Source organism: Diceros bicornis, chromosome 17 (genome assembly GCF_020826845.1).
Source record: "Diceros bicornis minor isolate mBicDic1 chromosome 17, mDicBic1.mat.cur, whole genome shotgun sequence".
Taxonomy (NCBI): domain Eukaryota; kingdom Metazoa; phylum Chordata; class Mammalia; order Perissodactyla; family Rhinocerotidae; genus Diceros; species Diceros bicornis.
Genome location: NC_080756.1, coordinates 7,313,095 through 7,339,724, shown reverse-complemented (window position 1 = coordinate 7,339,724; position 26,630 = coordinate 7,313,095). Strand labels below are relative to the sequence as shown.

Here is a 26,630-nt window from a genome sequence, read left to right as displayed (position 1 = left end):
CTTTGGGGGGAAAAAAAATAAATAAAATCTTAAAAAAAAAAAACAAAACATTTCTGAAACATGTTAAAATATTTATTTATATTTTTGACTGAAAAATTCAAGAATGAGGTTATTTACAGGTCCGACTCTGCTCTCTGTTGGTTCTGTTGGCTTTTACTCATGGTAATGGTTTCCTTGTGTTCTAAGTGAAAGCGGCCTTTCTCCAGAGGGGATTTCTCTTTATTTCTGAGAGTCACTCAGGGTTGTTTAGGATATTTACATGCCAATACGGTATAAAGGAATACCTATTGTAATGTTTCTCTCCTTTCTCAATGTTTCTCAAAGGAAACAACTTACCAATGGATTAAAATCAATGCTGGGAGCATTTGCTATAACTCTCATCAAGAGAATCACAAATTGGATTATTCCCACTTTGGAAGATAGGAAGGAAAAATATGAGAAAGATATGCTGCTGAAATATCTTACAAATCAAATTCTTTACCACTTGCATCTAGGTTCAATTTAAGGAGGATTTCTATTTGACTGTGAAAATACCTCTACTAAGAAATGTAGTCCCTTCTGCAGTTTGGTTCCTAACCACCCCTCTCAGCTCTGCTATAAATCACGAATGATGAAAACTGCACGATTATTATTTATTTCAGTGACATCGTGAGAGACTGCTTGAGGAACAACCCTACAATCACAGAAATGCACAGACCTGTGAGGGTCATCTGGATCACAGTTAGGAAGAAACTGAGTGAGTGCTTCCGCCACTTCTTCATTTGATAAGACGTCCCAGAGTCCATCTGTGGCCAGGATCAGCACGTCGTCGGCTCCATGCTCATATGTGGAGAGATCGTAGACTCTTACCTGAAAAGAACAGGAATACTCCTGCTTAAGAAGCTGGGAGCATATTATTCCCTCTAACAAACTGGCTTCTGATCTCACTTCCCTTTTCCTGCCTAGCCTAGCAAGCTTCGTGCTCAGAGGTGGCCTGCTTTGGAGACTTGCTGTACAGACACATGGGGCCCAGAAGGTGGGTTTAGCAGTTGACAAGGAAGAAATTAATTGAAAATGTAATGCCTGAGATGACGCAGGAACAATGACTTACAATAAATACTGTGCTAGCCAGAAGGAAGAGCCGCCAGAGGCTTGATTCCTTCCTTGCTTTGCACATCCATTCCACAAACATTTATTAAGGGCTTGCTCTGTGCCAGGTGCTCTGAGTATGAAGATGAATAGATTTCTCTGTTTCTGAGCTCTCAGTCTGTGGGGGAGACAAGGCCAGGCTAAGATCCTCAGCAGTTGCTCTACATGTATTTGTCTAGGACTAAGGAGACACACTTTGTTTAATGCACTCACAAGAGTTAGCTTTTGGCTTACCCATTTGAGGCCCAAGGGGCCAGACTCATCTCACATAAGGATGGGGCTCTGATGCTATACTCAGGTTTGAGGAGCGTCGATCTAGCCTAAATTACAAAGGATACATACTAAGTCTGACTCTCCAAAGTGTGTCTTGGCAAACTTTAAGTCTTTCCTCATCCCTAGTACCTGGAATGACTTGGATATTTCAACATCACCTAAACTCTTTGAAAAGAACAGAGCAACCTTGGCAAAGCTAATAAGAATAAAAATCAAGCCTTATTTGGGTTAGGCCACCACTCTCTGTTCACCCACCTTTGGCAGGATGGAGAGAGGAAGAGTGGGGATTTCATTGCTATTCTCTACTAAGTTGGCAGCACCAGCCCCTGCCTCCACCACGTCCTGAGCAGAGGACAAAGGCAGGTCAATGTCATCAGTCTTCTAGCTCCTTCAACACCCCTCATGACTCAATCCTATTTTCTAACAGCAAGACTGAATGAGAGCTGTAGGCCAGGGGAGAGGGGGGTGGGGAGGAAGGAGGATGCAGTGGAAGCAGCTGTGGGCCCCATCACACACAGTCATCATTATGTCATCTCAGATCTGGAGAGAATACAATTCTAAGAGGCCTGCAGACTGCTCAAATCCACATCTTTGAAAGCCAAGCGTCCCATGTTTTATAAAGGTTTGCCCAGGCCAGTGATACCCTGCCACAGGGCTGGTCCTATGGACTGACAGCCTGCACCCAGCAGCAGAAAACAACAAAATGCCCCATACCTACACACAGAGCCCTTGGAAAATGAGCTCAGATGAAAAGCAGCCTCCAGGTGCCAGGCCTCTGTGGCCTGTGAACTAGATGGTCACAATTAGCTAACGGCCCAGTGCATGGGAGGAGCATCAGGGGTATAATGGACTGGCTTTTAACACTTTCTCAAAAGGCATGTTCACTTCAAGATCAGTCTACATTCTAGAGAAGGCACTGTGCCTTATGAGGCCAAATCAAAAAAACAAGAGGGGGGATCTTAAGCTTACAGCAGACCGGAAAGTCCCAAATGCCAGAATTCTATTCTCAGGCCACTGAACTCATGTGGTCCAATTTTCACTCTACAGATACAACCAAATCCCCTTTGCTTTATTTTCTGTGGTTCCTGAGTGTCTTAGAGCAGTGCTTCTCAAATGTTAATGTGCATAGGAATCAGCCAGGGATCCTGCTAAAAGGCAGATTCGAATCCAGCATTTCTCACTTGCTGCCACGTGATGCTGATGCTGCAGGTCCATGGACCACATGAGCACCATGGTCGTAGAGGATCCCTAGCGGTCTGTATCAAGGAAATCAAGGGCTCAGTGGTGTTGAGATGCCTATATAGACTATCCCCTAGGGTAGGCTTTAGAGAGAGTGTGGATGTCACTCCTGGGCTCTCAACTTCAAGTCCCAGCTCACTGTGTTTGTTACTGGGAGTAACAAACTAGCTTGGCTTCAGAGAGACTGCTAGCATCTTACTGGGGTACATCTACAACACGTTTCTGTGATCACTTGAGCTCCACAGGATAGAAAATGTTAAGTAAAGGGAAACGTGAGTGTCCGGTGGCCCAAATTCATTCTTGCAGCTAAAGAGGAAATTCCATCTGCCTTCTAGCTCCTTCTAAAAGAGAGGTTTCTAATCTGAAGATGACATCCATTGCATTTCAGGACCAGCCCGCGTACAGGGTGCCAAAATCTCTTCAAGTGCTTTCTGCTGGCCCCCAACAAGTGGAGATTTGCGTTGTTTAACCTGAAATTGTCCTGCCCACTACTCAAATGGAAATCGGCCAACAGAATGGGTGTGGGTTGATAAACAGAAACATGTTAGAAAATGCTCCTCTCCAATTCTGTCAATAAATTGAATCCTTCCCCAGTTCCCCTCTTCACATTTCCACACACAGCGCTCTAATGCAGTTTCATTGGCCAACATGAAAATCCTTTTCAATACCCTTCTCCAACTACTTTTTATGTAAATAATAAAAAGCTGGTCTCAACCCTATTCCCTGAGGCACTCCCCAATTAACATCCTTTTAGGTTTTTACTGCTACCCTTTATTTCCTGCCCTTTAGCCAATTTCCAAAGGACTCTGCCAACTTTCCACTTACAACTCGTGTCTTGTACATTAACCTGTGATGCAGAACATTTTGTGAAAATGCTTTCAGAAAAATTGGACCGCAGCGCAAGACATCCTCCTGCACGCTCGTCCTCGCCAGCGGCAAGGGCTTCAAAGGATTCCAGCGGGCTCTGGAGACCTGACCTGCCCTCCCTGAAGCTGCTGTGGGCCCTCCTCAATCAGACCACAACTTGCCTCCCCAAAGTTCCCTGTTCAATTCCTTAAATAGCTGCTGAATGTTCCGGGAAGCTTCACATCAAATTAATGGGCTCTGTGTCACCAGGACTCAGACATCAGGAGGCGAGTCTGCGGGCCAGGGAGGGGAGGGGGTACTGCACAGACGCCTCAGTCTGGAGGGGAGCTGGAGAACACAGTCAGGGCTCCTGGTGGCTCCTTCTCGTATTCCCACCTGCCAAGAAAGGGAGAGAGAGGCCACAGGAATCCCTGAGACTCTTGCAGTTTCTCAGAGCAATATAATGTGAGCAGCTGAGAGACGGGGCCTGTCTGGATCTCTGTGCCCTCCTAGAGCCTTCGTTCCATGCTTCCTGAGCACTTGTGATGTGCCCACTACTTTCCCAGGCACTGAAGATCCAGCTGTGAACAAAGGTGACAAAGTCCCTCACAACTCCTACACTAGTAGATGAGGCAGACACACAAATAAGCTGCAGTGTCAGAAGATGATAGGTGCTCTGAAGAAAAATCAGGCAGGGCAAGGAGAACGACGAGAGTCATTTGAGACAATGTGTTTATGGCGGCCTCTCTGGGAAGGCACCGTTTGAACAGAGATCTGACCAAGTGAGGTCCCGTCTTGTGCCTCCCTTTCCCTCCCTCGGGGACCTGGCCCTCCTCTGGATTAAGAGCGTGTGGACACAGTGTTAGACTGCTGGTGAAGAAGAAGCCCTGAGGGGAGCGATGCCACCCTCTGCTGCCAAAGAAATCCAGAGGGAGAACAAGGAGCAGCGTCTTTCCTTCCACCCCCTGGTCCTCTGCAGTTACAATCCTTTCACGTCCACAAACACAGTATTTACCTATTTGTACCAGTCTGGGTTTGATTGTCTGTCTCTTCCACAAGATTAGCTCTTCTCAAACTTGAATGTGTTTAAGAATCACGTGGGGTGCTAATTAAATATATTAAGATTCAAGGGTCCACCCTTAAAAGTTCTGATTGAGTAGATCTGAGCCCAGGCACCAGCCTATTTAAACAAGGGCCAGGTAATTCCAATGCGAGTGGTGGGGGATCCTCACCTTGCAAACACTCTTTGTAACAGGTGACAAGCTTCTCTCGGGGTGAGGGTTGAGCTGTCCCAGCACAGAGCATAGAGAGGAGCATGTGGCAACCACTCAGTACATAACAAAGGGCAGCATTTCCCTGGTTGCAACTCACCCAGTCCTGCTTACAGAGAACACCCAGTGAGTTTGTCATCTTATCTTCCCTCCCATATTCAACTTCTGGAGGCCAGAGATCCCATTTTGCCTTTCTCCTGTGGGCCTAGCAGTATCTTTCATAGCATAAATCACAATAGGTCATCAGGATGTACTTGCTGAGACAAAGAATAAATGGCGGAAGAAGAGAGGAAGAAAAATTCAATGCTGAAGATCCATTCTGAAGAACCCCTAATCTCATGGTGACCCAATAGATTTAACTTGTTAACTCCAACACTCCCAAGTGTCACCAAAATGTAATGCGCTGATGTTTAACAGAAGTAGCAGACTCTTTCCCTTTCTTCCCCTGTCTGCAGTGGAGCAGCTAACAAACAAGACCACTCAGTGTTAGGGAGGGAGCAGGAACAGGTCTTGAGGCTTGCAAGAGCCTTGGCTAATGTGCCCCTGAATGAGCCAAGCGCTGACGGCTCTCGCAGGGCACTTGGCTGCAGAGCACTCAGAGATGTCCCTAATGTCATCGCCGGGCACCTATTTTACATGGGAGCCTGTGACAAGCAACTCTATATAGCACTGCCACTTAGTGCTCGGCCGCAGGCTGCTGTCTCAGCGTCTGTCTAATACGTGTTCGCATCTTTGCTTTATTGCTTGTGGAATTTCGGTGGCCTAAGAGAGCTCATATGACTATAAGCTGATGCTAGCTTCCTGAAGATACTTTTAAAAAGAATCCATTAATTCTTCCATTTGCCAAATCTCAGCTGCTTCTCTAGGATGCCCTCACAGCTTTTACATCTTTATCAGCTCAGCAAATTCTCCAAACCTTTCTTCCCTTGAAGCACTCAGTGTAGGACGATGCAGGCCTGCAGCTCAGGCCTGGCTTTCTGGAGGAACAGGAGCCCCGCTGTTGTGATCAGAAGCCCTCACCTTCAGCTCGCTGCTTCTCACCAGCTTTGGGACTTGAGACAAGCCATTTATTTTCTCTAGCTCTCAATTTTCTCATCTCTAAAGTCACTGCTAAAAATTCGAAAAAATGCAAGAAAAACAAAGATTATAACACCTGTTCAACTTCTCTCACAAAGCTGTTACCAAGATCAGATGAGCGAGTGTGGAAGGGAATTACCGATTCCAGTTCACTGCATGCTATTTTTTAGGGCACTGATCTCAGGCCACACACCTAAAAATAAGCTAGTTGGTAGAAGGACATGAGTAAGAGTGGACTCAAGGGACCAGGGGTTCAATTCCAGAAGTCTCATTTAAAGTAACAGTGACCGGGACTCTCAGTGGTGTTCTTGGTAGAGAAGCCAGGTGGTTCCCAAGGTAAAGGTCGCCAATAGGCAGTGGAAAATGAGGCGAGTACAAAGCCTTGTCCTCTTTACTTCAGGTGGCCCACCCAAAGCTCAACCTATAAAGCTTCGAGTGTGGTCCTTGTACCAGAAGAAAATAAAACTCCAGCATATTTCCTTGTGGTCCTGTAAACCAAGTAGATGAATTCAATATTGGCACTCTGGCAGGCCAACAAGATTGCATCCACATTCTCTGTTGTGATTCCATCCACCCTACATGATGTCATGAAACACACACTGAATTTGGGGCAGAGACTTGGGTGTGAGCCCCACCTCTGCCCCATAGTAGTCAGGCAAAACCACTTTGTACATTCCCATTTTCAAAGTCTATTGACCACCTGCTGGGAAAACCGAATGAAGAAGTAATGATTCAGCAGATGGAGACTGTAAGGGAGGAGGAGCTGAACATCACTGCCTTATATGTAGAGGGTCATGCAGGGGTCCAAGCCCAGGGACGTGAGAGAGGGCTGGTGTACCTGAGTGGCTTTACAGTTTGATTTGGCCAAAGTCCTGGATTTCCGCTGGGAAGTGGTGAGGGATGAGGCATGACTTTTCAGATCCCCAGTGTCTCCCTTTGTGAAAGGAAAGGTTAGGACTAGGTGGCCACTGGGGATGCTTACAGCCCTTAACATTCTCTGATTCTCTCATCATAGCATGAGTTAGACCTGGATGTGACTGACCACACGATCTCAGAGCATTTGACTGTAAATGAATCAAGGGACATTTGAGTATTACAAATATGTTGGCTGTTCATACTACCCAAAAGGAGCTGGCTGTTTTGGCTGTGGGTATAATTTTATACTTGAAATATACCACAGATATTCTCAAGGATTTGCTTTTTCCTTTGGAGACTACAGACAAAATAAACATCTGACTTTGGAGGATGGATACAATCTAATAGCTGAAAAAGTTTCTAAACCAGTTAAAATATTAGGTAGTATGAAGTCATACCAAATACCTGGGCCTTGACAACTTGGGAGGTGAGCTATAGGGAGGAATCTCCTTTACCTGCTGGGCACTCCCACGATCTCCTCCTTCCCTGGGCTTCCAGTGGCTGGTCCACCACTGAATCGAAGGCTCAGTGAATGAATCAGTGAACAAATGGGCTTGAATCTAGCTCATTAGTTACATGAGGAACAAGTCTGTGTTCATTAAAATGCCCATTTACAGAGAGAAGGGTCAGAAGAAACTCCAGCCTGTGAGTGACAGGATGTGGGTGCAATGTGGACGGACTGAGTCATGTTAATCTATTTGGGAGGCAGGAGAGGCACACGGAGTGACCACACATCCCTGTTTGCCTGAGAAAGTTTAGGGCTTTGCTGTTTTCCCAGCATAGTGATTAATAGTGCCCCCTTTGACTCTCAAAAATGTCCTGGTCACCTGACGTATAAATAATGAAATGACTGCTACTCTTTATTCTTGCAGTTGCTACTTGTGGCCATTGTGGACTGAAAATAAGCACAGTGTGTTACTACTCCACAGGTCTCTTCACAATAGCAGGAGTTCAGAGATCTCAAGCGAGCAAGTCACTGTGTATCTTGCCTTAGGCGAGGAGACACAGTCCCCCCTGGTCAACTGTGGGAGACCTGCTGTGGGGCAAAGTCAACCCCACTGATTGCAGTTACTCTGGTAGCAGGCAGCCCAGGTCTCAGCAGATGTGTCCTCAAGCACAGGATGAGTATCCCGAACCTGCAAGCCTGGCATCGAGGCACACGCATCGTTAAGAATGAAGCATGCGATCCAGGACTAGAGCAGGGATGTATCACAAAACCGCTTTGGGACCGAAGTTCCTGAAGCACAGTGAAGAGCGGGTTACGCAGCGTTATCCAGAGATTAGTGTTTGGATCACTTGCTTCAGGACTGTCTAAAAATGTGAGAATTCCTAGGACCCACCCTAGTCGTAGTGATTCAGATTTTCAGGAAATGGATTCCAGGGATTAGCAGATTTTAACAAACGTCTCAAACTATTCTTATATGCATTAATGCAGTAAATTAATGCAAAAAATATGCTGCATGTTTAACTGAAACATTCCAATGAAATTATTGTTTTTCAGGAGGGGATCAAAGGGAAACAATCTCCAATGACAGGAAATGTTTGACTCAACATACAGGTTGGCTCCTTTTGTGTGACCATGAATTTTAAGAGTCGCCAAACTAGTTTTTTTGGTGTGTGTCAAAGTAAATTTCAAATTCCGGTTTCATTCAACTAGCTGGTTAGCAAATCTCAAGTCACTGCCCAATGGGAACAACACATATAAATAACACACAGATGCATACAAGTGATTTTTACAGCAAGACTCAAGAGTTAGAGATGCAGATGGACAGGCTAAATCATGAAGTCTCTCCTATGTAAGGTCAGATAGTGCCAGAGTCAAATAAAGCAGCTTCTGTACACTCCCCAGACATATTCAAAGTGGTGGTGGTGGTGGGAGGGGAGCGTACAGCTCCCAAGACTGCATCACCCCAACTGAGAAGACAGATGTGTGGGACTGGAGAGGAGATTGAGAACACTGCCAGTAAAGCTGAACTCATAGAAACAGAGTAGAATGGTGGTTACCAGGGGCTCCGGGGGTTGGGGGAAATGGGAGATGTTGGTCAAAGGGTACAAACTTCCAGGCATAAGATGATAAGTTCTGGAGATATAATGTACAGCATGGCGATTATAGTTAATACTGTATTATATATGTGAAGTTGCTAAGAGAGTAGATCTTAAATATTCTCACCACAAAAAAGAAATGGTAATTATGTGACGTGATAGAGATGCTAGCTAACTATGGTGGTGATCATTTTGCAATTTATAAGTGTATCAAATCACCATGTACACCTTAAACTTATACAATGTTATATGTCAATTATATCTCAATAAAACTCAGGAAAAAAAAGAAAACTGCCAATACAATTGCTCTAGACTATCAAAGTATGCTTAGATAGAACTTATTATTTTCCCTTTGTACAGAGGGATCCATGGTTTGTGAAGCCTGAAGTTTATACAATTTTGGGAGCTCTCTAAGAAAAAGGATACAGAAATAGTATGAAAACAAACTTAGATACTAATGTGAATGTTTATTAAGAATGAGAAAAGAAATTGCAACAAATTACTGGAAGCTTGGAAATTGAGGTCCTTTTGAGAAATGTATACAAAGAAATGATTCCTGATTGTAACCATGCTTCTCCTCCTCATCTAGAACTTCTACATTTCCCAGTAACAACCAGAATTCAATAAGGGCTGGTCTGAGTGAAGGGTCCTGATACTTAGGTTTAACTAGCTTCTTTGTAAATCTGCCTCTACACTGCTAACTAGATTTCCTTTCTTAATTAAGTAAACAGCTAACTCATTGCCTTATATTAGTTTGCCCTGGAAAGACAGATGATTATTACTGTAATCCTCAAGACTTCACAGCAGGGAGGGCATTTCTACAGGAAGGCTGTCATAGAGTCTTCAACACTGCTGCCATCAATTCCTTCCCTCCCTGTACAAGCAGGCTGCTCCTCCCATCAAGAGGTGGACTCCAATTCTCCTTTTCCCAAATACGGACTGGCCTGAGTGATTTCTTTGACCACTAGAATGTGGCAAAGGTGATGTTCTTGGACTTCTGAGGCTAGGTCTTAAAAAGCCCGGTAGCTCCTGCCTGGGATGTTTTCTTTCAGCTTCCAGCTGCCATGCTATGAAAAGCTGCAACAATGTGGAGAGTCTGCGTAGCTGCCTCGGCTGAACTCTCTGCTGATAGCCGACATCAACCGCCAGCCATTTGAGCGAGCCACTGCGGACTTCCAGCTCATCTAGTCTTCAGACGACCCTCGTCCCAACTGACACCCAACTGTGACCCCACGAGAGACTCCTAGGGACAACCGCCCAGCCGAGCCCAGTCAGCCCACAGAACTGTGACAGGTCATAAACGAATCTGTTCAGCTTCTAAGTTTTGGGGTGGTTTGCTTTGCAGTCAACAAAGGCACCAAGATATTATATTGCGATACAACGCTTCCAGGATCTCTCTCCCTAGAGGATTGGTGGGCTGGCACATGCAACATTGAGCCCTCTGGAGTTTCCTCTTTGGTCCCTACTTGTCCATAAGCAGCACCTGCTCCCTCTGCTCCTGTCCTCCAGCAGGTAAACACTAGGAAGACCCTCCCTCTGTGGGGTGGGGAGATGAGAGGCCACAACTGTCCAGTGGTAAGTTTAATGTGGGGACTGGAGAACAGCAATAAGAAGTCCATTTTGGTCTTAAGTCCAAACCATGTTTTCCACTCTAATTTATACTAGCTATAAAGTTATTGTCATTCCAGACTCCTGTCTTTTTTTTTTTTTTTTTTTGGTGAGGAAGATTGGCCTTGAGCTAACATCTGTGCCAATCTTCCTCTACTTTGTATATGGGACACTGCCACAGCATGGCTTGACGAGCGGTGTGTAGGTCTGCGCCAGGGATCCAACCCGGCGAACCCTGGGCCACCGAAGCAGAGTGTGCAAACTTAACCACTATGCCACCAGGCTGGCCCCCTGTGTCTATTTTTTTAATTGGTTCAGAAAACTCAGAAGGAGAAAGACATGAAATTATTTTTCCTTTTTAGACCTCCAACAAGCAGCAACACTCTTCCCTTCTCATAGGCTAGAAAGCAAAGTTTATTTTTAATTTTTACAAAATTTCACTCTGCTTCATCCTCTGAATCAAGTCTGCCATCAGTTCTCGCTACATTGTTTTTCTGAAATGTCTCTCAGATGGGCCTCCTTTGAGTTTTCCTAGTCCCCGCCCAGCCCAGCCTCTCTCCGCCACATAGCGTCAGTTCTGCAACAGCCTCCCTGTCTGCATCGCCCCACCCTCCATTCCCACATCTACGTGCCGTTACAGGCTGAGGCTCACACCGCCACATTTATCATGCTGCTCCCTTGCTCAAGACCTTATCTACTGCCTTGGGTCCAGTTCAAGGCCTCCATAATAATTAGCTTCATTATAGCTAATAGCCCTCAGGCTTATCTTCCAAATTCAGTGACCCTGTAAGGAAATTTTACTTCACACCAGACTCATTCCTGCTTCGTTCTTTTTCTTGTCCTACTTACGTTGTCCTTCTTCTTCAGGTTATATAGTTCTCTCTCCCTTCTCTGAATTCCCCTGTCTCTCAGAAAGGAGGAAGCACAGGGTTTATAGCTGATTATTCTTTGGCGAGTCTCACCTTCCAACTGGCCAAAACCTCTAATTCCTTGAGGACATGTTCCCCAGTATTCTACTCAATAAACACTACTGGACTCATGACCTCTATGTGAAGAGCCAGTGAAATTTTGTGGTCTTGATGGAAAAGGAAGAGGCGCTAGGAGCTGCTATTTATTAGGCCAGGTGCTGTGCTAGGTACTTTCTATACGTCACTTAATTTGTTCCTTAGGTTCCTCGTATAACAACCCTATTGTCCTCTTTTTATTAAACAGGAAGTTCAGATGTAGGTAAAGTAACTTTTTCAAGGTCACCTAGCTAATAAGTGAACAGATAGAGCTTGAAGCCAAGACTGACTACCAGTCTGAGTTTCTAACCACTACATCACACCACCTCCTAAGGTATTTTTGAGGGGTCTAGGGAATTTTTTTAAACAAATTTTTCCTCCTTTACCCCCAAAGATAATTACTGTTACCATTTTAGAAAATTTCCTTCCAGACATATATACATATGCATATACCTTTTTTTAGCAACTTACAATCACACTCTGTAGGTGCAATCATATTTTGTTTCACTTAACACAGTACAGCCATTTTCCCATGTTATTATGCACCAATACTGTTTTTCATGAATTGGCCATGCTGCAGAAAGTACACAATACAATAAAACATGCTCTTTCCCAAACTGGGTTTTTGGCTAGGGGCGTGAAAAGCTACCAAGAATCAGAAGACTGTAAATGTTAAGATGTCAACGTGAGATCTTAAATATTGTTCATGTTTTCATGGAGACAACAGGGGAGTCTCAAACAAAATAGTCATCCTCTCTCACTATGGAAGTGAATACTGGGAATCCCTAAGCGTGAAGCCGTCCAGAGGCCAATGGGGAGGAAGACTGCCATTTACGGACCCTCTCTGAGCACGCACCAGACTTGGGCCAGGCAGGTCTACAGATGCTCTCTTTTCTTCTCCCAGCACCCTGTCAATACAGCCGCTTTCACCTCCCTGAAGGGGGGAGAAAGGCAGCCGGCAGTGACTCGTGCAGCCACAGGTAAGACTGGTGCTGGGCTGGCATTCAGAGGCTGGAGTCTAAGCTCTTCCTTCTTTTAGAGAAGCCGGTCTTGGATGAAAGAAACAATAATATCCAGATGAAGAAAACTGAGAATCAGCAAATTGAGGTAGCTGGAGTTAAAAACAAACAAACAAACAGGAGCCAGTCCAGTAGCACAGTGCTTAAGTCTGTGCGCTCCGCTTTGGTGGCCCAGGCTTCACAGGTTTAGATCCTAGGCACGGCCCTACACACCACTTAACAAGCCGTGCTGCGGCAGGTGTCCCACGTACAAAGTAGAGCAAGATGGGCACTGATGTTAGCCCAGGGCCAATCTTCCTCAGCAAAAAGAGGATTGACAACAGATGTTAGCTCAGGGCTAATCTTCCTCACCAAAAAAAACCCCACAAAAAAGCAGCTGACAGGAATCTTGAACACCAAGGAGAGGAAAAATGAAGCTGAGAGAGAACTGGGCTCCTTGTGGTTCAGTCTGGATGGGGCGGGGGAACTGTTGAGTCGAGGAGGGGGTTGGCCTTGCAAACTTGCCCCCATATAGAAAAAGACCTCGTTCTTCCAAGAGCCCAAAAGGGGGCTAAAGGCAACAACACAGTGTTGGAGTGGAGCCCAGACAGCTAGAGTGACATTAGAGGAATCCTAGCTCTAGGGAGGGCCTGTCACAAGCCAGAAAGGGGCGCGGAGCGGAGAACATCTGGAGGTTCAGGCTGCAGGCCTGGGCCAAGTTGCGTGAGTAATTCGACCTGATGTGTGTGCTGGACGGGGCGGGGACTGCTGGAAAAGGCGATGCAGAGGGTCTGGGCCCCAGCGCCTGAGTTCACAAATCCTTTCCCTCTCCACTTGAACTCTCTTACAATACTATAAAAAAGGGGAACGGTGATGAGCTTCATCGAGCAAGACGATGGGAGCCCTGCTTGGCGCTGTCTCCCTTGCGTGGGGAGAGGCTGCATCTCACGCTGTTACATGGAGGACACGAGGGGCTGGGACCAGGAAACAGTCAAAACGCCTCCCCCACCACCAGGCCCACGCTCAGCGGGGCCTCTTGTGGAATTCAGTTCTTGGCCGGAAATCCCTGCCTTAGACCTCAGAAGACATGAGGAGGCTCAGCAAACCTGGCGGCTGCTCTTGGAGTTTGGCAAACTTGAGATTTTTCCAGTGCCTTGTGTTCAGCGAAACTGAAAATGTGTTTGGCTAGAAACCCTTCTCTAATTTTTAAACCCCTGTGCGTTTTTCACGTAAATGTGATCCACGTGTTTTTGATTTATTTTTATTTAACTCATCAAATCGAATTAGGAGCTGCAATGATGAATGGGAACAATGCTGATTTCCAGGAAGATTTTTGAGCCTTTTTTCTCAGAACAAAATCACATTCCCCCCACACTCCCACCCCATGACCATTAAAACTACCAGACTGAGCTGGGCTTGAAATGTAGAAACCAAATGTGAAATAAAGATCCGTGCTTGGCCAAGACGAAGCATAGCAGGGGACTGTTCTTAGGAAGCCACAGTTAGAAGCCAGGGCAGGCTTGGGGTGGGGGTGGGGGACCGAAGACAGGAAGGGAGACAGTTATGCTTCCTTAGATGGTTTAAATAAATCTACTTGGCTTTCTAGGCTCCCAACAGAAGTCCCTTAGCTGTTTCTCTAGGGTCTGACTTTATCACTGCCACCCAGGGAAAAGGCATTTCTGCCTCAAGATGAGCGGTCCCTGGCCCCATCTTCTTTCCCCTGCACCCCTCCCTAGTAGCCAATTCAAGCTGCTCCTCCTCTTCCCTCTAATGTGCTCCCCCTTTCCTGGCTCCGGCTAAAGCCTCTCCATCTGGAAGCATTTAAAATGGACGATAATGTTAATCCCGTGCAAAGGAATCTTGGGATCTATACTACATACCCATTAAGCTAAATTATAGGTGCACAATCTTCTTTTGCACAATTCTGTCTGGCCTGGGTTGGCATACACGAAAGACCACGGGTATCTTTCCCAGTTAGTTTTCTACGACATCATCATGTTGGATAACTTCAGTCTGAGGCTGGCAGTATTTCTCTGAGAAACTCTGGCCTCTGACGTCCCAAGGTAAAGGTGCTTTCTTCAGAGCCCCTCGATCCAGCACTCGGTGGGCCCCTTGGACACTGTCCAAAGATATTTCCTTGAACTCAGCTTCTTTCCACTTATACCCTGATTGAGTTAGACAGACCTGGGTACAAGGACCATCTTGCTACTTAATTACTGTACAACCTCGGGGAGTGATTTCACATCCCTGGGTCTCAGTTTCCCAATCTGTAAAATGCGTATAATCATCATACAGACCTCAAGGGCTGCTGTGAGGATTAAATGAGATGCTGCGTGTAAAAAAATATTATCTTGTCTGGCCCAGACTAGGTAGTTAATAAATGTTACTTTTTACTGTTATTACAAAAACTCTACCCTTGATTCAACTCTACAACTCTTCTAAGAGCACTTAACTTTCCCAGAGGTTGCCAGTTTTCTTTTCAATCCTCCCTGTTGCTCACCAACGCTGAGCCAACCAACCCACTTCCCTGCAGACCAGAATAGGTGCCGTGAGGTTCTGATCAAGCAGCAGGGATTTTCCATCATTCTCTCCCCCGGTTGCCAGTCTGAAACCTACAGTCTCTTCTTGGGATCCACGGTAGCAGAGCGATTGGAAGGTCAATAATCTAACTGCACAGAGATCATTCTCCTGCAAACCAAACCAAACTTCTTCTCACTCTATCTAGAAAGCCTACATGTGTGTGTATGGGGGTAGGGGTGACCAGGTTTTTGCTCTGCTTTAAGAAGCAAAATGGTTAATTAGTGTTTCCTGAGGACCATCTGTCCCTTTTGGAAAGTAGAAAGGTGATGGCACCATTCAATATGTCTGATAAATGCCTCTCTCCCCAGGGGGAAGATATAGAAGTCCGTGAGTCTAATACTTATTGGTTTTCTCTGGCCAGGAGTTGTTTCAGCAGTAATTCATGGATCCTGATGTTGGTCAGAATAGAGGAACCAGGGATCCACCAGCTTCTGGGGGATCGTGGACACCTGATGTAGTAATGGTCCTCATCATGCAGAATTGTTATGGGGCTAAAAGAGAGACATGGGCAGGCTCTTGACGAATGGTAATTATTATTTCCACCAAGCTGATCTCACTTGAAATCCTGGGTGGTGCCAGGAAATGTGTGTCTTTCATGCCTGACATTTACTGGAGATTTCTCTCTCAGTGGCCCCTTAACCTCCTGTGGCTAGATGTGTTTTGGATGCCAGCCTCAGCAACAAAGGACTCTAAAGAAACTAGCCCAGCTCACAGCCCTGCCCAAGGGCCTAGGTGACTGCACCCATCAGTGGCTCCGGACTGGACACACAATCTGCAGGGGCAATCTTTATACAGGCTAGGAAGTCACTTGTGGCCAAGTATAAAAGGTGAGTTGGGCCAATGAGATTCCTTTCCGGTCTACTGGAATTGGGAGAATGAGAAACTGGGTTGACTGGTGGCAGAGACATACAGAACATGGCTGGCCACATTAATGGCAGAACACCCTCATGAAGGTGACAGACTCCCACTGCTGGGGCTCTCTAGGGCTGCCTGGATTCCAGAACCACCCTCCCATAAAGCCTGGCTATTCAAGGGTTCTTCCTGTGGACACCATAAACATCTCTTCCAATATTATTAAAATAAACACCTCCTTTTTCTGAGTTAGCTTGAGTAAGTTTCTGTTTCCTCCAATGAAAAAAGCATTCATAAAACAGCACCTACCCTTGGGAAGAACATGCAGATGGAGTGATGTCTAAACCTTCTGGGCATTTCCAGTGCAAGGTATTGCCTTAACAGTTAATTACACAGTTACGTGCAAACATCCTTGGTGCCCGACTCACCCCTCCCTGGCTCTCCTCTACTATAGAAATTGGAAAAGTTAAAGGCCTTTCTCTCTCCCAACCTCCCTTGCACTAGGGGAGGTCATGTGACACAGTTCTGACCAATGAGATGCGAGTGAATATCTGTTGGGACTGACAGGCTGTCCCCTCCTCCCCGCCTTGCATGACAATGTTACACTTGGAGCTGCTGCCACATCTTGAAACCAGGAAGGGAAAGTCAGAGAAGCAAGGATGGCAGCCCTGGTGCACTGGAGGCGCTGCACCAACACAAGCAGCTGCCAAATTCCAGCCTCCTTGTTATGTGAGAAAAATCTACCCCTAAACTACTATTGGTTAGGTTTTTCTATAACTTAGAAGCAAACTCTTTTCTAAATGATCTACCTTGAAATAGAACCTGATATTGTTTCCTATAAGAAACATGATTTTTTTAACCAAATATATGACCAACTTGTTTTTAAATTAATTTCTCCAAATATCAACTGAAAGACACAAGCTCTCCGGGTAACTAAAATCTAAGAGGAGGTAAGGTATATACATGAACAACTACGTTATAAGGCAGAAAGTGGAAACATCGTAAGACACCGTCACTCTATGCCTATCTGGAGAAGAGACTTACTTCCAGTCGGAGGAGGGGGAGGAAATCAGGGAAGTCTCCACAGGAGAAGTGTTTAAGCTCAACTAGACAAAAAAAAGAATCCAGATTTTTGGAGATGGGGAGGTAGGGCCTTCTAGGCAGAAGGAATACTCTAAGCAAATATGGGAAACTGAAGGTCATATACAGGAAATAGCAAGTTCATTCTGGCTATTGCAGGGGAAAAAAGATCAGATGAGAAAGGTAGACCAAATTATAACAAGGCATGAATGCCAAGCAAGGAGTCTGGGCTTTATTCTCCAAACCATGGGCTGATGTTGAAGTTTTCTGAGCAAACAGGAGCCAGAGGAGTTGTTTAGGAAAATCTGCCTGAGAGCCATATTGGGGAGGGAAGGAGGAGGCAGGGGATGCCACCAGGGGGCTGTGCAGCTATCTGGGCAGGAGGAGATGAGGGGATGAATCAGGATAGAAAGTGAGAATGGAGTGGGAAAAAGAAACAGACATGAGAGACACTGCAGAAGTACAAGTGACACCAGCTAGCTACTGTCTGGATATGGGGTGTGAGTCATGGGAGGAATAATCTAGAAAGAATTTTATTGTACAAAATAGAAACAAAACCTCACGTGTACCTCTGGAGCTGAAGACAGGAATGGCTTTATGTAGATGTTGGAGTCATGCACCTTCAGGTCATGATCCCCAAGTCCCCTGGTCACTCCAATAGTTGCCATTACTCGCGCCTAGGAGTATAAGCAAAAGGTCATCAGAAACACTCACATACAGAGAAAGCATTCCCGTCCCAACATAGGTGCCATGGGCTAAGAGAGAAGCAATAATTTTCCAATTCCTCCTGCCCCTCTCCATGCCCCTTGCTGCTAACTCATATGGGTAGTTGTTTCCAAGGAAGGGCTCACCAGAATCACGTGCATACTTGAGGAGTGGTTATTCTACCCATCATCTTAAGTTTAATGGGCTGCGGCTGTCTCTTTTCATTTGCTTTCATCAAGACTTGAGGGAAGGGTATCCAATAAACTTTTAAATGCAATACACGCGTGATGTTACAGCTACTGAAATCAGTTCAAAGCACATCCAACAGGATCCATCCATCCATCCATCCTTCTGCCACACACCCACTCTACAAGTATTTGCTGAACATCAGCTATGTCTCTAGTCCCTTGATGGTCATTATTAAAAGATGTAAAATAGAGCAGCTCCCGCCCTCCCAAAGCTCATATATTATACTTTATGGCTGGAGACTCCACAGAGACCTTGGGGCTGAGACCTCACCACCTGCATGCTTTCTCTAAAGGGTTTTCTGAACACTTTAAGGAAACAATACTATTACACTAACGCCTGCTCAGTCAGCTTGAATATCTACAGGGATGCCACAGACCTGATTCACCAAACATTCACTGAGCGCCTACCATGTGCAGACACCATGCTGTGGGGGACAAATGTCTAAGGCGTTGTCCCTATTATAAAGGAACTTGGTAAGGGAGAGAAGAGGTACGTTCAACAATATATAAAACATAGCCAAGCGCTGAAAGACACATAAACAATGGGTTCTGAGTTGAGAGGAGGTAAAAATTCTGCTGAGAAGGTTCCCTGGAGGAAATGCCACTAAATTTTTGTGCAGAAGGAGGAGCAGCATCAAGACAGGTAAACACACAGGGATGGAGTCAGTCATCCTGGGTGGAATGAAGCCCAACAGCCTAACACCTGGATCATCAATAATACATCCAGTGGAGTGTCATGGTTCAAAGACTCGAGCTTGAATCCTCACTCTATTGCTTGAATAGCTTGTAAATGCTAAGAAACATGACAATCTAACGTACCACCACCATCTTCATCCTAGTTTCCCCAAAAGGCTGTGGACTTTGGAGCTGGTTTCAGATCAGAAGGTGAGAAGGTTTACATTAAAATGGAAATGAAACCATGCCACATTTTTTAAAGGCAAGAGTCAAAGAGGGTGAAATGCAGACATGTGATGTGAAGCCTGGGGACCTCTGTCAGGCGGGCTGCGGAAACCCTCTGCTCCACTGGGAGGCTGCAGCAGCTCCCTTCCAGCCGAGAAGTGTTTGACTCTAAATGCGACAATTCTGAGTCCCCTGCGGCCCTTCTGTGTTCCTCCCTGCTCCGGGACCCTGTCTGGCTGGAAAAAGCACAGGTGGGCGTTTTAGACCAAAGAAATCTGATGTTTCTGCTAGTTGCTGAACTTGTTTACAAAGTATATAGGTGTTACCCACACAAGTGCTTAAAAGCATTGGCAGAAAAAAATGAAAAGTAAGGGCTGTGAAGTGTTCCGAAACTTCTGAGTGGGTGTATGCAGAGAGGAAAGAGAAAACCCCTGTAACGGAGCTAGACAGACGTGATGGGCTGCAGGTGTCAAGATTTCTCAGGAAATCACCGAGTCCTCAGACAGGGCTGGTGCGCTGCCTTGCTACAGGGCGAGCCTGGAGTGGACTAGAGCCACAGCGGCTTTTAAATAGTCAACAGGTGCAGTGACACAACTCGTCAGCTGCCTCTCCCAGAACTGTCAAAGCCCTCATTCACTGAAGTGCCTGAGGAACAGGATGTCCCGGTGAATTGAACGTTTTGCCTAACTGGGAGACCCTTGCTCCTTTAAATCTTATCGCTGATCATCTCCGAGGCACATATTTGTCCACTTCCCTGTTGCCCTAAGGACAGCAGCCTGAACATAACTGAATAGTGTGTTTAACACTTATGCATTTAGTGAAGGCCTGCCGTGAGTCAGGTACCAGGCGAGACACATGCTCGGGACACCGAAGTAACAGGACGTGGTCCTGAGCTGACCAGAGCTCCCTGGGTGCAGCGGGGGAATCATGAGAATCTCGGCCCCACAAGACCCGCAGCTGCAGGTGCAGGTCACTGACGAGTTGACCTACACTAATGGGGCCCACCGTACTGGAAGCATACACAATCCTAAGAGCCCTTCCCTGTCGTGATTCTCAGCCAGGGACGGTGAGGAGGAAGGTGTCCATCTCCAGGACAGGGAAAGTTAGTTTGAAAAATGATCCCTATATGGATCTGACGTTCGTGTTTCATTTCCTTCCGTGAAATGCCTCCTTCCATTGAAATCACTGCTGGGGCAACACTGAGCCCAAAATGTAATCCTGTGTGCTCTCTCACACTGTACATGCAGATACACATGTGCACGCACGCACAAACACACACACACACACTCAAGTTCTGCCCAAAGGCATCCTTTGGTTTACTTCTTCCTGATAAAAACTATCAAGTGCTGAAAAAAATTTCATTTGAAGATTCTTCTTAATGTGACCACTTTTCACTTTTAATTGGAAATCTCAGCACCCAGCTGAAAGGTACTTGTGTTCTAGGAAGAATGCAATGATTCAGAAGGGGGTTGTTCTTATTGGGAAATGGCTTCAGAGCTTCCTCATTGCCACTCCAGGACTGCGGCCTCCTCCAGTCTCTGCTCAGAGACCACTTTAAGACGGACAGCCTTCCTTCGGTTCAGCAACGTGTTTGCTGCTCAGCGTTTGATTCTGAGTGGGGCTCTGGGAGCTGGTGATGGATGGTCTTTGCTGTCTCAGCCTGGGCTCTGGTCCATGTGATCCTATAGCTTAATCACAGAGAGGCTCTGAATCCCTTCCAAAGGGCTAGTGCAGAAGCCGACTTGCAAAGTCTGAACTTCCCTGGTGGAGCACGAGAGTCCCAGGAGGCAGAGGGCCCAGGCTGCACACCTGGCACCGCCTCTGGCTGGCTCTGTGACTTTGCCTGAGCAGTTTTAACCTCACAGTCCCAGCGGCCTTATCTAGCAAATGGACATAATACACCAGCTCTGCCTGCCTCGTGGCTTGTTGTCAGACATGCAAGGGGATGACGTGTGTGAAAGTGGTCATGCGTAAACACTGTAAAAAAGTTATCCAAATGAATTGAGAAGGTGGATGTTATTTTTACAAAATTGATTTTGGCCCCTTGCTCACCACCCCCACCCCCACCCCCGCCACTCCTGGGACCCTTAAGACAGGAGGCTTGAAAGATGATGGAGGTGATATTCTTTCAAGCTGTCAAGGCTATAAAGCCATGAGCCATTGAGTGGAACACACAGATCACCACGGGCTCTGGGGAGACTGAGCCTTGCTCTCTCTGGCCCCGGGGAAGTGCACGTGCCTACCTTCTTGCCTTCTCCGTATATAAGGGGGAACTTCAGGTCATCATCCTCAATGATTTTGTATGCCCTGTAGGGGGATAAACAACATTTCAAAAAAAGGTTTGCACTCAATTAGTGGCCCAGTGCCCTGACACAGTCTGCGAGGTACTTTATTTTCCCTGAGACTCCATCCGCTCACTGCACCCCACTCTCTGTCTTTATATAGAGTTATCTTCCCTACAGAAGTGTGTGTGTGTGTATACATATTTTAACACCAGAAAATACCAAGTCTTTATATGCTTGAGGAGGGAGAAAATAAGTTGATATATTCATAATTGGCGAGAAGGGGATATGGGTCTCCGTCCCAAGCATTGAGTGTCTGTGCAATAATGAAGTGCCCCAGCAGCAGAGACAGGTTCTTATCATTAACCCGAAACCGCGAGAAACAGCAGAGCTCCAAGATGGATGGAGTGGGCAACTGCTCCAAGAGCCAGTTCTCACCTTCCGTGGTGTTTAGACCAAAGCAGCCTCGTACTGGAATGGCTGGAGAAGGAATATTTGACCTCAGTATGATATTCAAGGCTGGCAGAAGATTCTTTGTTTCACACATGTGACACAGAAAGAAAATCCAGTCTGTGCTTCAATGGTCTATTTGGGACATGGTTGTCCAGATGCCACTGCACACACAGCGAAGACAGGCCAGGCCAAGGCAAGAGAGCAAATGAAGCCCATGTCTGGAGTTTTGCTCATAAGGAGGTTAAAAAACAAACAAGCAAACAAACATGGCGCCCAATTACTTGCTGTACCACCCTGGGCAAGCAGCGCCACCTTTTTGGGTCTTGGTTTCCTCAGCCGGAAAATGTAGATCACAACACAGGATGCTTTACACAAGGATGCTCAGCACAGAGCCCGGCACTTAGTAATGACTCTATTAGTGGTAGCTATTACTAATATTTACCAGATAATTAATACTTGGCAGACCAGTTCCCCTTTCTCCAAATTGGGGACAGCATAACCTCTTCACCACCTCAGAGAGGTACTAGGAAGACTAAGTAAGAGATAGGTTCGGTTCTGCTAGGTTTGCTGCTAAAAGCAAGATGCTTTTCTAAAGTACTGTCTCCTGAGTGCAGGAAGAAAATGACTTCATGGAATGGCCTTCCAGTCCTGGATATATCTGGGCAACTTGGAAGTGAATCTGAAATCAAACTGATGGACGCTCTTGATACACAAAAGAGTGCAACTCAGTTTGAAAAGAGTTCAACCCCAGAGCTCAAGTGGGTTCATCCTTATTTTCCAGGTTGTTATTTGGATAAGTTGTTCCTTCCCCAGAGGCAGAGGACAGGGAACTTTGGGCACCAGAGGTGCCTGGGCTCGGGGTTAGCACTGCTTCTGCACAGCCCTGGGGGGCAAGTGAATGAGCCACTCTGGACCTCAGGATCCTCATCAATCAGAGAGAGCAGAAACAGAGGCTCACTCACGGGCTTGTTGTGAGGTGAAGATGGGCTAACGAATGTGATGAGCCTGGGAGGTATTAGCCCAGTGCCCGGCGTGTGCTGTAAGCTCCATAAAAGCTTGCTGCTGCTGCTGCTGCTGCTGCTGCTGCTGCTGCTGCTGTCAGGCGAGCCCAAAGGTACACTAGGAATGGAATTTTCAAAAAAAGAACTGTACTATTTCCTTCTTCCAAACCTACCAAATTAACACCAAGCAGAGATAGCTACTTTGATGTTTTTATACTCACATGAGCTATTTAAATCACTGTGGTATACAAGTCACTTGGGGAACAAACAGAGCTATTATTAGAATCCACTCAGCTGGGGGATTGGATGAGTGTGTAGACTAGCGGGTCTCAGCCTTGGCTGCATATTGAATCACTTGAGAGGGCTAAGAAATCCTGATGCCCAGGAGCAATTAAATCAGAACTTCTGGGGATGGGACCGAGGTATGAGTATTTTATAAAGCTTTCCAGGTGATTCCAACGTGCAGCCAAGGTTGAGAACCACCACTACAGACCAAGTGTCATTAGCTAACATTCAAAATCAGTTGAGCAACAAGCCTCCTGTCGACTTGACCCTGAAGATGGCAGACTCAGTGGCTCGAGAGAAAGGGGGAGATGGCCTGAGAAAAGCTCTGAAATGGGCATATGCAGGGCTTGGGGACCGTGGAGAGGGAAGCATGGAGAGTGAGAAGATGGGGTCAGATAGAGAGGAGGACATAGTGCGGAGGAGACCAGGAGAGAAGCTGGGGCCTGGAGACCCAGGCACAAGAGTCTGGAATTAAATGGGAGGCAGAGGGCAGCAGCTCTAGAATTAATGACTGGAAATTACCTAGAGCTCAGTCAAGAGCACTCAACAGGCTTGAAAGGGCAGTGAGAAAACTTCTCTGACTCCACCACAAGCCCAGGTAACCGAATTCTCTCAGGGCAGAGAATTCCAGGAGCACAAAGTCTGTGTCACCACAACTCTGGAAGACAGACACTCCTCTTGAAGTTGTCGCCCACAGGATCAAGTCAATGGCAATCCTAACATTGTATTTTAGCTTCTGTTTCTTCATCTTTGATAACAACGAAAATATTAAAAATAGAAAAGACAACTCTGGAAAAGAAAGGTTTATTCTGCCATCATTGGTTTTCAGTCAGATCTGAGCCCGCTCCCCTCCGCTACCAACAAATGACGAGGGTGAATAACTACAAATAAAGAGAGCAAGTCTAGCACCCTCTCCCCGCAATCTTCTGGGTCCTAAGCACACAGTTCATCAAATAAAGGTGGGTAGACTTCCCTCCTCAGTTAAAGTCTTGAAGAATAAAGAATAAAATACTCAAGAGTTAAAACTGGTAACTTGATTACCGTCTGAATAAATTAATGCTAGCTAACAATGACAGCGGCTATGACTTACTGAACACCTTCACATGCCAGACACCAGGCTTGGTGTTGCTTCCATTCTCTAAGATCTCTCACAGACCCCGCAATGTCCCTCTGACACACGAGGGGACTGAGGCTCAGAGAGGTTGAGTTACTTTCTCAAGATCACATACCACATTAAGTGGCCTAAAGCTAGACTCAGACTTTCCCAGAAAACATACCAAAGAAATGTGACACCAGGGCTCAGCTCAGGATTTCTCATCCTAGCTGAAGAATCTGAGAATAGACCATTATTGTCTTCCTCTCAGTGGGTGAAAAGCAGGCATTTGATGAAGAAAAGGGGGCTTAAGGCAAAAGAGGAAGGGCAATTTTCTTTGTGAGGCGCAAGAATAAAAGGTGACCATGTGGGGACACCACCAGCTGCTGTCCTACCACACAGTCTCCCAGGAGGAACAGAGGGAAGTAGGGCAAGCAAGTCTGTCTTCTAGACCTGCCACTGCTCCCCAGGCCAGTTCACCTGGGGCCACAGAGCCCAACAGAGCCCCCTCCCACAGACAGCAGGCCTCCATCGAATCTATTCACAGTTTAAGGGGGTCACTCCAGTCTCTGCCCACTCGGAAGGCCTGTCTGTGGTTCATATTACATTGTGGACCACCTCTAGACTGTAGGCTTGAATCTACACTTCCAAGTCGTTCCTGGATTCCATTCTCCTCAGCTAGGGAGGCGAGAGGATGAGGAGAGAGAGAGGTTGGAAGCTTGAGAGCTCCAAGAGATGGAGGGACTTGACCTAAGATGAATAGAAAATGTCTGTTCCTCCACATCAGATCCTATGATTTCTGAAATCCTGCTTAAATTAAAAAATAACTCCAAAAACTGATTACTTATTAGTTTTATAATAATATAACTGACCAGAGGTCATATTCAAATAATTATTTGTTGCAAGAAAGCAAAATTGAAAGGCTTGGGAAAGATTTTTAGAACAACTCTTATTTGGGGTTAATTCCTTTATGAATAATTTATGAGGTCAATTGACAAAAGGATGAGAAAAAAATGTAAGGCTTAAAAAGGACCTAAATTAAAGGGCTTTCCCTAACTTGAGGCAGTATCCTCAGAAGTTCCCACTAAACACTTTTTTTTTTTGAAGTAATAGTTTCCCTTGCAATGTTGATTCTGCAAAGCTGGCAAGACAAGGCACCACTGGCCTGGACCTACTGGAAGGAACAGCTCAGCCCTGGGAGAGACTGAAAGGCCACTAAGTCGGCGGTACCCCAAATGCAGGAATCCCTCCCACAACACCCCTCATACTGGTCCCTGGCCTCTGGCATCAACGGACTGCTGCAGATAGCCACTGTCCTAGGAGCTTTACAGAGCTCAGTGTCAGCCCATTCCATTGGAGAACTGCCCTGGAAAATTCTTTCTTAAATTGACCCAGTCAGTCACTGGTGTTTTTGGTCTCTGCTCTGGAAAAACAGGAAACAAATCTAGTCTCCTTCTCAAGGGCTCTGCAAATAGTTGAAGAAAGCTATCCTCAAGTTCCCTCTTTCCAGTTCCTTCAACTGTTCTTCCCAGGACCTGGGGCACCATCCCTAACCATTCAAATGTGTGCACTTTGAAAAACTGTTTTCAGTATTATAATTCTGTATCGTGAAAAAGAAAAGTCTATCAATTTCCTTTTTTCCTTTTTAATACAAACAACAGATGGTAAAATAAAGCTTGGCAGAGACTTGTCTAGTAGAAAGGCACAGAAGATAAACTCTAACAGTAGAGAGTAGACAATGAGATATTACTGTTTTTAGTTAGGGGGCCACTTAGGATTAAAAAAGACTGAAAAACCTAGTCCAGATAGACACTGTCCTCATGACTTTACACTCTTTGGGTATAGCTCTCAGGCCATCTATGAAGCAACTTAACTGAACGATTATCCATGCAGTGTTTCTCCATCTTGTCCAAAAGACTAAGAGAAGAAACTATCAAATTTCTTACCAAGTCAAAATACATCCATGTACACTATTGCCCTGATCAACCAGCCTAGAAACCCTATCAAAAAGGGGGAGAAACTGAAACTCTCACTGCCACTCAATCAGCCGCTCTATCTGCTCACATACCCCCCTCCCTCACCTTTCAGACATTCTCCCGCCTCCCCTGATGACTTCAGCCTAGATTCACAGATTGTTTTTCCTCTCTTTCCCCTGTTATTATTCTCAGCAATTTTATATGTTTTATATGCTTATATGTTTACATGTGCTTCCGGAATCCTAACTTGATGACTCCTACTTCCTGATGACCTTCTTCACTGCCCCCCATCAGCACCCTGGTCATGCGGGCAGCACCAAGAACATCCTCTCCTCTGGGATTCACACTGTGAACCATCTCCCCTCTCACTCCCTTGCTGAGGCTCTCAGCCCAGTTCCCCTCCTTGGTCCCCCAATTCTAACCACCTTCTGTCTATACTTGTTTCTGATCCAGCTTCCACTTGTGGCAAATCTTTTGCAAACTTTTCTAGCTAGAAGCCTAGAATTCCTTACCCTCTTGATCTTCTAGTAAGAGGGAAACACAATAGGAATTGAGTATTTTGTCTGTTGACATGACACCAAATACTGTCATCTCTACCTTCCAAACAGACTCGCAATCGAAACAGTTTCAACACCTTCACTGTGATCACCCCAGTCCTGGCACCATCTTCCCTTGCCAACATCATTACAAACGCCTCACTAGGCCTCCCTGTGATACTCTAGGTAGGAGTGGATGGGGCCAGGACCGGGGTGACGGTGGTGAAGGTGTTGAAA

General features: G+C 46.0%; 1 protein-coding gene across 2 annotated transcripts in view; it reads right to left on the bottom strand.

Moving 5' to 3' along the window:
• PPM1H (protein phosphatase, Mg2+/Mn2+ dependent 1H) overlaps nt 1-26,630 on the bottom strand; it is a 237,362-nt gene that overhangs the window by 20,665 nt on the left and 190,067 nt on the right. The window contains exons 7-9 of one of the 2 annotated variants that reach the window (XM_058557737.1): nt 21,011-21,074; nt 17,484-17,591; nt 698-849 (exon numbers count right to left, since the gene is read on the bottom strand). In XM_058557737.1, the coding sequence (XP_058413720.1) occupies nt 698-849; nt 17,484-17,591; nt 21,011-21,074 (324 nt within the window). The remainder of the gene's footprint in view (nt 1-697; nt 850-17,483; nt 17,592-21,010; nt 21,075-26,630) is intronic. The other variant, XM_058557738.1, reaches the window with a different exon arrangement.